Source organism: Entelurus aequoreus, linkage group LG02, assembly GCF_033978785.1.
Source record: "Entelurus aequoreus isolate RoL-2023_Sb linkage group LG02, RoL_Eaeq_v1.1, whole genome shotgun sequence".
Classification (NCBI taxonomy): domain Eukaryota; kingdom Metazoa; phylum Chordata; class Actinopteri; order Syngnathiformes; family Syngnathidae; genus Entelurus; species Entelurus aequoreus.
Genome location: NC_084732.1, coordinates 4,592,977 through 4,605,476, shown reverse-complemented (window position 1 = coordinate 4,605,476; position 12,500 = coordinate 4,592,977). Strand labels below are relative to the sequence as shown.

At 40.3% G+C, this 12,500-nt stretch overlaps 1 protein-coding gene across 2 annotated transcripts in view; it reads left to right on the top strand.

Annotated features, from left to right (window-relative positions):
* The window catches only part of cdh8 (cadherin 8), a 465,099-nt gene that overhangs the window by 359,920 nt on the left and 92,679 nt on the right, over positions 1-12,500 (top strand). For both annotated transcript variants that reach the window (XM_062020585.1, XM_062020584.1), the window contains exon 4: positions 7,381-7,500. In XM_062020585.1, the coding sequence (XP_061876569.1) occupies positions 7,381-7,500 (120 nt within the window). The remainder of the gene's footprint in view (positions 1-7,380; positions 7,501-12,500) is intronic.

The window sequence follows — 12,500 nt, the reverse complement described above, 5'->3', positions numbered from 1 at the left end:
GGAGCGTTTTTTGGTGCTATTCTCCAGCTGTAACTCTCTTAATTAACCTTTTAAAAAAAAAAAAAATACAAATACACATTTTTTTTGTAGAAAGTTCTAATGGTGAATATTCCAGTAACAGGACTGAAAGTAACAGGAGCGAGGTCATATAAATAAAATGGACAGGCATTTATAGTGGCAGATTACAAAAAGTGGCAGGCTTTTGTAAATGATTTGGAAGACCACATACAGTAAATTATATGGCAAGCCACATACATAATGCTGTGGATCACATAAATAACGTGGAGGGCCACGTAAAATAATGTGGCGTTCCACAACAATGATGTGGTGGGCCAAATAAATTAAAATGGTGGACACATAAAAAATGTGGTGGACCACCTAAAATCATATGGTGGGCCACTTGAATTATGTGGCGGGCCACATAAAATTATGTGGCGGACCACAACAATGATGTGGTGGGCCACTTAAATTAAATTGGTGAACACATAAAAAATGTGGTGGACCACCTAAAATCAAATGGTGGGCCACTTCAATTATGTGGCGGACCACATAAAATCATGTGGCGGGCCACAACAATGATGTGGTGGGCCCCTGGGCCCCTTAAATTAAATTGGTGAACACACACAAAATGCGGTGGACCACCTAAAATCAAATGGTGGGCCACTGGAATTATGTGGCCGACCACGTAAAATAATGTGGCGAGCCACGACAATGATGTGGTGGGCCACTTAAATTAAAATGGTGGACACATAAAAAATGTGGTGGACCACCTAAAATCTTATGGTGGGCCACTTGAATTATGTGGCGGACCACATAAAAATCTTGTGGCGGGCCACGACAATGATGTGGTGGGCCACTTAAATTAAAATGGTGGACACAATAAAAACGTGGTGAACCACCTAAAATCTTATGGTGGGCCACTTAAATGATGTGGTGGGCCACAACAATGATGTGGTGGGCCAATTAAATTAAAATGGTGGACACATAAAAACGTGGTGGACCACCTAAAATAAAATGGTGGGCCACTTGAATTATGTGGCGGGCCACGACAATGATGTGGTGGGCCACCTTAAATTAAAATGGTGGACACATACAAATGTGGTGGACCACCTAAAATCATATGGTGGGCCACTTGAATTATGTGGCGGTCCACAACAATGATGTGGTGGGCCAAATAAATTAAAATGGTGGACACATAAAAAATGTGGTGGACCACCTAAAATCATATGGTGGGCCACTTGAATTATGTGGCGGGCCACATAAAATAAGGTGGCGGACCATGACAATGACGTGGTGGGCCACTTAAATTAAATTGGTGAACACATAAAAAAATGTGGTGACCACCTAAAATCATATGGTGGGCCACTTAAATTATGTGGCGGTCCACAACAATGATGTGGTGGGCCACTTAAATTAAAATGGTGGACACATAAAAAATGTGGTGGACCACCTAAAATCATATGGTGGGCCACATGAATTATGTGGCGGACCACATAAAATAATGTGACGGCCAAAACAATGATGTGGTGGGCCACTTAAATTAAAATGGTGGACACATACAAAATCTGGTGGACCACCTAAAATCATATGGTGGGCTACTTGAATTATGTGGTGGGCCACATAAAATAATGTGGCGGACCACGACAATGACGTGGTGGGCCACTTAAATTAGATTGGTGAACACATAAAAAATGTGGTGGACCACCTAAAATCAAATGGTGGGCCACTTGAATTATGTTGCGGACCACGTAATATAATGTGGCGGGCCACAACAATGATGTGGTGGGTCACTTAAATTAAAATGGTGAACACATAAAAAATGTGGTGGACCACCTACAATCATATGGTGGGCCACTTGAATTATGTGGCTGACCACGTACAATGATCTGGCAAACCACATAAATAACTAGGCGGCCACTTTAAATGACATTGCGGGCCCCTTAAATTAAAGTGGTGGACCATGTTAATGTGGTGTACCAGCCAAAATTACATGGTGGGCCACATGAATTATGTGGCTGACCAATTAAAATGATCTGGGAAACCACATAAATGACGAGGCGGACCAACTTAAATGGCGTTGCGGACCTCAAAAATGATGTGGTGGGCCACTTACGTGGTGCACCATGTAAAAAATGTGGTGGACCACCTAACATGATATGGTGGGCCACTTGAATTGCCACTTGAATTATGTGGCGGACCATGTAAAATGATGTGGCAGACCACTTAAAAGGATCTGGGAAACCACATAAATGACCAGGCGGGCCAACTTAAATGGCGTTGCGGACCTCAAAAAAATGATGTGGTGGGCGACTTACGTGGTGCACCACGTAAAAAAAACGCGGTGGACCACCTAACACGATATGGTGGGCCACATGAATTATGTGGCAGACCACGTAAAATGATGTGGCGGACCAATTAAAATGATCTGGGAAACCACATAAATGACGAGGCGGGCCACATTAAATGGCGTTGCGGACCTAAAAAAATTATGTGGTGGGCGACTTACGTAATAATAATAGATTTTATTTGTAAAAAGCACTTTACATTGAGTAAACAACCTCAAAGTGGTACAGTGTATTAAAAAAATAAAAATAAAAATAAAAATAAAAATAAAAATAAAATAAAAATAAAAATAAAAATAAAAATAAAAATAAAATAAAAATAAAAATAAAAATAAAATAAAAATAAAAATAAAAATAAAAATAAAAATAAAAATAAAAATAAAAATAAAAATATAATAAAACAAATAATTAAATAATTAAAAATACATTTTGCCTAATAGAAATATATTTATTTTACCGTTAACTGTCAGTTGCAATTGTACTTGGTATTCTTTGGGAATGGTCCATCCACACCGGGTGTCACCACCACAAGCTGCTCAGTCAGACTTGACACTCGTCAGGAGTCCCATCTGGGCATGCATCACTTCAAATCCTTCCAATTACAGGATTTTTGAGCGAAAACGCTGAGAAAAAAAAAAAAAAAAATCTGCCAAAGTAAATCCAAGGCTGTCCTGGAACAATTTGGAGTTTAGGTATATTTTAAAAGTGACACGCAGAATTCCTCTCCCCGGCTGTCAGGATGTGTCTAAGTGCTGCTGACTCTGACAAACACGACTTAAAATGCACTAAAAAGTAAGATTTGTATTTATTTATTTATTTATTAATTTTTTTAGACGTCTGCCTTCAAAATAACTCGTTTGGATATTTGGCTTCTTAGCTAACACCATTTACCGTTTGGCTGTAATACTGCACAGGTCGAACAAAACATGGCTTCCTGACCCTGTATCTTGTCTTCTAACAAGCGCTGTCAAATAAATAATCACACTTTATAACTGTGATTAATCAGGATTAATCACAGATTAATCAGGATTAATCACAGTAAAAATATGTGTTATAATATTTAACATTGGCTTTATTCATTAATATTCCTGACACTGTATCTTGTCTTCTAACAAGTGCTGTCAAAGAAATAATCACACTTTATAATTGTGATTAATCAGGATTAATCACAGATTAATCAGGTTTAATCACAGTAAAAATATGTGTTTATATATTTAACATTGACTTTATTCATTTATATTCCTGACACTGTATCTTGTCTTCTAACACGTGCTGTCAAATAAATAATCACACTTTATAATTTAGATTAATCAGGATTAATCACAGTTAAAATATGTGTTTATATATTTAACATTGACTTTATTCATTAATAATCCTGGCACTGTATCTTGTCTTCTAACAAGTGCTGTCAAATAAATAATCACACTTTATAACTGTGATTAATCAGGATTAATCACAGATTAATCAGGATTAATCACAGATTAATCAGGATTAATCACAGTAAAAAATGTGTGTTATTATATTTAACATAGACTTTATTCATTAATATTCCTGACACTGTATCTTTTCTTCTAAAAAGTGCTGTCAAAGAAATAATCACACTTTATAATTGTGATTAATCAGGATTAATCACAGTAAAAATATGTGTTTATAAATTTAACATTGACTTTATTCATTAATATTCCTGACACTGTATCTTGTCTTCTAACAAGTGCTTTCAAATAAATAATCACACTTTATAACTGTGATTAATCAGGATTAATCACATATTAATCAGGATTAATCACAGTAAAAATATGTGTTTATATATTTAAAATTGACTTTCTTCATTAATATTCCTGACACTGTATCTTGTCTTCTAACGAGCGCTGTCAAACAAATAATCACACTTTATAATTGTGATTAATCAGGATTAATCACATTTTCCCGCATATATATAATATTTCATCATCACATTGCGATTAATCACAATACAAATATGTGTTCGCATTTTTTGAATTGACTTTATTCATTAATATTCCTGACACTGTATCTTGTCTTCTAACAAGTTCTGTCAAAGAAATAATCACACTTTATAATTATGATTAATCAGAATTAATCACAGTAAAAATGTGTGTTTGTATATTTAAAATTGACTTCATTCATTAATATTCCTGACACTGTATCTTGTCTTCTAACGAGCGCTGTCAAACAAATAATCACACTTTATAATGGTGATTAATCAGGATTAATCACATTGTCCTGCATATATATAATAATTCATCATCACATTGTGATTAATCCAGTAAAAATATGTGTTTATATATTTTAAATTGACTTTATTCATTAATATTCCTGACACTGTGTCTTGTCTTCTAACAAGTGCTGTCAAATAAATAATCACACTTTATAATTGTGATTAATCAGGATTAATCACAAAAAAATGTGTGTTTATATATTTAAAATTGACTTTATTCATTAATACTCCTGACACTTTATCCTGTCTTCTAACGAGCGCTGTCAAACAATTAATCACACTTTATAATTGTGATTAATCAGGATTAATCAAATTGTCCCGCATATGTATAATATTTCATCATCACATTGTGATTAATCACAATATAAATATGTGTTTATATATTTTAAATTGACTTTATTCATTAATATTCCTGACACTGTATCTTGTCTTCTAACGAGTGCTGTCAAACAAATAATCTCCCTTTATAAGTATGATTAATCAATATTAATCACAGTGTGATTAATCAGGATTATTCACAGTAAAAATATGTGTTTGTATATTTAAAATTGACTTCATTCATTAATATTCCTGACACTGTATCTTGTCTTCTAACGAGCGCTGTCAAACAAATAATCACACTTTATAATGGTGATTAATCAGGATTAATCACATGTTCCTGCATATATATAATAATTCATCATCACATTGTGATTAATCCAGTAAAAATATGTGTTTATATATTTTAAATTGACTTTATTCATTAATATTCCTGACACTGTGTCTTGTCTTCTAACAAGTGCTGTCAAATAAATAATCACACTTTATAATTGTGATTAATCAGGATTAATCACAACAAAAATGTGTTTTTATGTATTTGAAATTGACTTTATTCATTATAATTCCTGACACTTTATCTTGTCTTCTAACAAGTGCTGTCAAACAAATAATCACACTTTACAATTGTGATTAATCAGGATTAATCACAGTGTGACTAATCAGGATACACCCTTCACGTGACCTTGAAGGGTGTGTACCATTCTATGAGAGCTTCGGCGGTCCGCGGTCTCTGAAAAGTTGGGAATTCTTAGTCCAGATAACAAACTTAGGTCTCACAGGTGCGCGACTTTGACTGTCAATACTGCCCCACTTACAGGGGCAATAGGTCTTGAACACATATGGTATGGTATTCACGTGACCTTGAAGGGTGTATACCATTCTATGGGAGCTTCGGCGGTCCGTGGTCTCTGAAAAGTTGGGGATTTCTTAGTCCAGCATACGGGTCTCAGAATGTCTCTCTCCGTCACACAGGTGCGCAACTTTGACTGTCAATATTGCCCCACTTACAGGGGCAATAGGTCTTGAACACATATGGTACGGTATTCACGTGACCTTGAAGGGTGTATCTACCATGCTATAGGAGCTTTGGCGGTCCGTGGCCTCTGAAAAGTTGGGGACTTCTTAGTCCAGCATACAAACTTGGGTCTCGGAATGACTCTCTCCATCACACGCAATTTTGACTGTCAATACTGTGTCTCCGTTACACAGGTACGCAACTTTGACTGTCAATACTACCCCACTCACAGGGGCAATAGGTCTTGAACACGTATGGTAGGATATTCACGTGACCTTGAAGGGTGTATCTATCTACCATTCTATAGGACCTTTGGCGGTCCGTGGTCTATGAAAAGTTGGGGACTTCTTAGTCCAGCAAACAAACTTAGGTCTCAGAATGTCTCTCTTTGTCACACAGGTACGCAACTTTGACTGTCAATACTGTGTCTCCGTCACACAGGTATGCAACTTTGACTGTCAATACTGCCCCACTCACAGGGGCAATAGGTCTTGAACACATATGGTACGGTATTCACGTGACTTTGAAAGGTTTATCTACCATTTTATAGGAGCTTTGGTGGTCTGTGGTCTGAAAAGTTGGGGACTTCTTAGTCCAGCATATAAACTAGGGTCTCAGAATGTCTCTCTCCGTCACACAGGTGCGCAACTTTGACTGTCAATACTGCCCCACTTACAGGGGCAATAGGTCTTGAACACATATGGTACGGTATTCACGTGACCTTGAAGGGTGTATCTACCATTCTATAGGAGCTTTGGCGGTCCGTGGTCTCTGAAAAGTTGGGGACTTCTTAGTCCAGCATACAAACTTGGGTCTCGGAATGACTCTCTCCGTCACACAGGTGCGCAACTTTGACTGTCAACACTGCCCCACTTACAGGGGCAATAGGTCTTGAACAAATATGTTACGGTATTCACATGACCTTGAAAGGTTTATCTACCATTTTATAGGAGCTTTGGTCTGAAAAGTTGGGGACTTCTTAGTCCAGCAGGGTCTCAGAATGTCTCTCTCCGTCACACAGGTGCGCAACTTTGACTGTCAACACTGCCCCACTTACAGGGGCAATAGATCTTGAACACATATGGTACGGTATTCACGTGACCTTTAAGAGTGTATCTACCATTCTATAGGAGCTTTGGCGGTCCGTGGTCTCTGAAAAGTTGGGGACTTCTTAGTTCAGCATACAAACTTTTGTCTCGGAATGACTCTCTCCATCACACAGGTACGCAATTTTGACTGTCAATACTGTGTCTCCGTCTCACAGGTACGCAACTTTGACTGTCAATATTGCCCCACTCACAGGGGCAATAGGTCTTGAACACATATGGTACTGTATTCACGTGACCTTGAGGGGTGTATCTACCATAATATAGGAGCTTAGGCGGTCCGTGGTCTCTGAAAAGTTGCTGACTTCTTAGTCTAGCATGCAGTTTTTGCACAACCTCAGAATGTCTCTCTCCGTCACACAGGTACGCCGGTGACCCGGGTGACCGCCACGGACGCCGACGACCCCGTCTACGGGAACAGCGCCAAGCTGGTCTACAGCATCCTGGAGGGACAGCCCTATTTCTCCGTGGACCCAAACTCGGGTAAGCCTAGTGTACCGCGCCGCCGTGCTAAACGCTAGCGATGGAGACGCTCCAGAGAAATCCTTTTGTGTGATCCTCATTGTTTGGCCCAGGATCTGGAGCAGGATGGAGACACTGGCTCATTAAATTTAATGGCCGCCGTTAATACGCTCGGCAAATCCTTTCACTGTTACCGACCAACGGAGAGCATGGTGTAGGACAAAAACTGGGAGTGAATGAGCACCACGCCCATTATGGGACCACAAAGAGGGCGAGATAGGGCCTTACAAACGGGGGCAGATAACATCTCATGGATTATTTCTTTCTTCTTCTGCAGAACAGCGCCGGGCACGTCGGGCCGAGACCTCTTTAGCATTTAAACCGTGTCCCTTTCCTGAGACGCTCGGACGGAGATAAACCAGCTCACAATGTCACCTCGTTTAGCGCGGAGTTAGACATGCACCACAATATCAGGTGTTAATAGTGTTTTTTCAAAATAAAATAATTTTAATGAGCTGACCGGGATAAGTAATGTCTTGTTTTATTATCACATTCCCCAGTCTCAAATACAGTTGCATTTAGTGTGGGAAGGCCATTCTAAAACCTTCATTCTAGCCTGATTTAGCCATTCCTTTACCACTTTTGACGTGTGTTTGGGGTCAGACCTACTCAGTGGCCTAGTGGTTAGAGTGTCCGCCCTGAGATCGGTAGGTTGTGAGTTCAAACTTCGGCCGAGTCATACCAAAGTCTATACAAAATGGGAGCCATTACCTCCCTGCTTGGCACTCAGCATCAAGGGTTGGAATTGGGGGTTGAATCAAAAAATGATTACCGGGCGTGGCCACCGCTGCTGCTGACTGCTCTCCTCACCTCCCAGTGGGTGATCAAGGGTGATGGGTCAAATGCAGAGAATAATTTTGCCACACCTAGTGTGTGTGTGTGACAATCATTGGTACTCTAACTTTAACTTAACTGCTATTTTATTTCTGTGTGCCACGCTCTGCCACGCTGTCACCTAAGAACTGGTCTAATGTGGTCCTATTCCCTGTTTCTAGTCAGGACTCGAGCAGCAGCATTCCAGATGTCGAGTTAACTGCTATTCTATATCTGTGTGCCACGCTCTGCCACGCTGTCACCTAAGCACAGGACTAATATGGTCCTATTTCCTGGTTCTAGTCAGGACTCGAGCAGCAGCATTCTGGATGTCGAGTTAACTGCTATTTTATTTCTGTGTGCCACACTCTGCCACGCTGTGTGTGTGTGTGTGAGACAATCATTGGTACCCAACTGCGCCCAAGACCCAACCTCCGGGCTGATGATTTTAGGTTGTCCTGAAAAATTTGGAGGTAATCCTCCTTTTTCTTTTTGTTTTTACCCAACGTGGCCCCCTGGGTTAAAAAGTTTGGGGACCCCTGCTATAGAATTTAGGATTGACCAGTGTGTTTTATTCCCTGAGAGGAAGACTGGTTGCGCAACAAATTGGGGGCTTGTCCGGGATTCTACTGTACAATCTGTGTTCTCCACAATACCAAAATAAGTCAGTCCCTGCCCAAGGGACTGATTTAACAGTATCTACTGTTATACAAGCTGTACCACGACTACTCTAAAGTAAAACCAACTGACATAATAAAGTGCGAGTGCTGTACTCGGCAGCCTGGCAAGTTTATCCTTTTCCACCTACTCAGTGGCCTAGTGGTTAGAGTGTCCGCCTTGAGATCGGTAGGTTGTGATTTCAAACCCCGGCCGAGTCATACCAAGGACTATAAAAATGGGACCCATTACCTCCCTGCTTGGCACTCAGCATCAAGGGTTGGAATTGGGGGTTAAATCACCAAAAATGATTAATTCCCGGGCGCGGCCACCGCTGCTGCCCACTGCTCCCCTCACCTCCCAAGGGGTAATCAAGGGTGATGGGTCAAATGCAGAGAATTATTTCGCCACACCTTGTGTGTGTGTGACAATCATTGGTACTTTAACTTTAACTTAACTGCTATTTATTTCTATGTGCCACGCTCTGCCACACTGTCACCTAAGCACTGGACTAATATGGTCCTATTCCCTGTTTCTAGTCAGGACTCGAGCAGCAGCATTCCAGATGTTGAGTTAACTGCTATTTTATTTATGTGTGCCACGCTGTCACCTAAGTACTCGACTAATATGGTCCTATTCCCTGTTTCTAGTCAGGACTCGAGCAGCAGCATTTGGATGTCGAGTTAACTGCTATTTTATTTCTGTGTGCCACGCTGTCACCTAGGCACTGGACTAATATGGTCCTATTCCCTGTTTCTAGTCAGGACTCGAGCAGCAGCATTACGGATGTCGAGTTAACTGCTATTTTATTTCTGTGTGCCACGCTCTGCCACACTGTCACCAAATCACTGGACTAATATGGTCCTATTCCCTTTTTCTAGTCAGGACCGAGCAGCAGCATTCCGAATGTCGAGTTAACTGCTATTTTATTCCTGTGTGCCACACTCTGCCACGATGTCACTTAAGCACAGGACTAATATGGTCCTATTTTCTAGTTCTAGTCAGGACTCGAGCAGCAACATTCCGAATGTCTAGTTAACTGCTATTTTATTTCTGTGTGCCACGCTCTGCCACACTGTCACCAAAGCACAAGACTAATATGGTCCTATTTCCTGGTTCTAGTCAGGACTCGAGCAGCAGCATTCTGGATGTCTAGTTAACTGCTATTTTATTTCTGTGTGCCACGCTCTGCCACACTGTGTGTGTGTGTGACAATCATTGGTACTTTAACTTGAACTTATTGTCCTGTTGGAACACCCAACTGCGCCCAAGACCCAACCTCCGGGCTGATGATTTTAGGTTGTCCTGAAGAATTTGGAGGTAATCCTCCTTTTTTCTTTTTGTTTTAACCCAACGTGGCCCCCTGGGTTAAAAAAGTTTGGGGACCCCTGCTATAGAACTTGGCATGTTTTATTCCCTGAGAAGAAGACTGGTTGCACAACAAATTGGGGGCTTGTCCGGGATTCTACTGCACAATCTGTGTTCTCCACAATACCAAAATAAGTCAGCCCCTGTCCGAGGGCCTATTTTTAAGGCATTTAACAGTATCTACTGTTATACAAGCTGTACAACGACTACTCTAAAGTAAAGCCAACTGACAGAATAACTTGCCAGCCTGGCAAGTTTAGCCTTTTTCCAAAAGTGTCGGAAATAAACGTTGCGGTTTGTTCCGGGGCATGTTTACACAACAACAAATTGCGTTTTGACCGCGGTAGGCTTCTTGGAAGCCGGCCCACTTCTTCTCCTTTTGTTTCCCGTGAGTCTGCCTGCATTTCAACTCCCAGCGTCGACTTTCTGACGGCCCGGCTTTGATTAGTAGGTGGGAAAAAAAAGGGAAAGGAGGACGAGGACGAGGGCGGGAAAATAAACATGCAGAGGCCGCTTTTGTCCGGGGCTTCACTTGACTTTAATGAATGTTGCGATCCGGCCCGGGATCTTTGGGCGGGCTTCAGAAGTTAATGACGGCACAAATGGAAAGTATTATTTGCTGGATAATGGGCCCTCGGTGCTGAACCTGAGCTAAATAAGAGTGGCTTTGTCCGCCTGGCTGGGGACAAAAGCCCCCTCCCCACACCCCCGCAACCCCCGCCCCCGCCCCTCGCCCTATCAGGGGGACACATCTCCGAGGCCCTCCGTTTCTGTTTATGCGGCCTCAGCCAGGTCAAGCGATCATCTGTGATATATTGCACAGTTCAACAATGAGCCGCATCAAAGTCCTTATTAAATCTACATAATTGCAGGATTCATAAGCGGCCGCGTTATGAATTCAAACTCGTATTGATCATAATAATTACTTCTCCCCTTCAGCGCTGCCATTAAGGCGGCCGGCTATCTCCAAAACACATTCCAGCTTGGATCTTTAATTGCTTTCCCAGCTGACAATCTGACGTGGCAGAGATTGGATTAGTTAAAAAAGAAGAGCATTAATAACAGATGAGATGGACATTTTCCAACGTTGTGTTTGTATCTGAATGGACAGACTCATTTTGTACGTGACTGGAAAGACGGACGTGTAAGTTTGGTGTGTGTGTCTGAACGGACAAATAGATCTTAGTAATATGTGGGTGTGAAAAGCCAGGCTTTTTCGTCACTATATATGTATATTATGTGTGAATGGACAGACATATGTGTACATTTTGTGTATATCTAAAAGACAAGGTTTCATATTTGAACAAAAGGAAGGGCTGTTTACGTTTTTGTTCTGTGTATGTGAATGGACAAATATATGTTTAAAATGTGTGGGTGAAAATAGGCAGGCATTCTACACCATATATTCATATTATGTGTGAATGGACAGACGGATGTTTACATTTTGTGTGAATCTAAAAAAAACGTGGTTTCATATTTGGATGGAAAGACATACTTTGAAGTTGTGTGTATGTGTGTATATGAATGGATAAATAGATGTTTAGAATATGTGGGTGAAAATAGGCAAGCATTGTATGTGTGAATGGACAAACATATTTGTACGTTTTGTGTGAATCTAAAAGACGTAGTTTCATATTTGAACGAAAAGACGGACGTTTAAGTTTTGTGCGTATCTAAATGGACAAATAGATGTTAACATAATGTGGGTGAAAATAGGCAAGCGTTCTGCACTATATATTCATATTATGTGCGAATGGATGGACGGATGTTTACATTTTGTGTGAATCTAAAAAAAAACGTGGCTTCATATTTGGATGGAAAGACAGACTTTGAAGTTGTGTGTGTGTATATGAATGGATAAATATATGTTTACAATATGTGGGTGAAAATAGGCAAGCATTGTATGTGTGAATGGACAAACATATTTTTATGTTTTGTGTGAATCTAAAAGACGTAGTTTCATATTTGAACGAAAAGACGGACGTTTAAGTTTTGTGTGTATCTAAATGGACAAATAGATGTTAACATAATGTGGGTGAAAATAGGCAAGAGTTCTGCACTATATATTTATATTATGTGTGAATGGACGGACGGATGTTTACATTTTGTGTGAATCTAAAAAA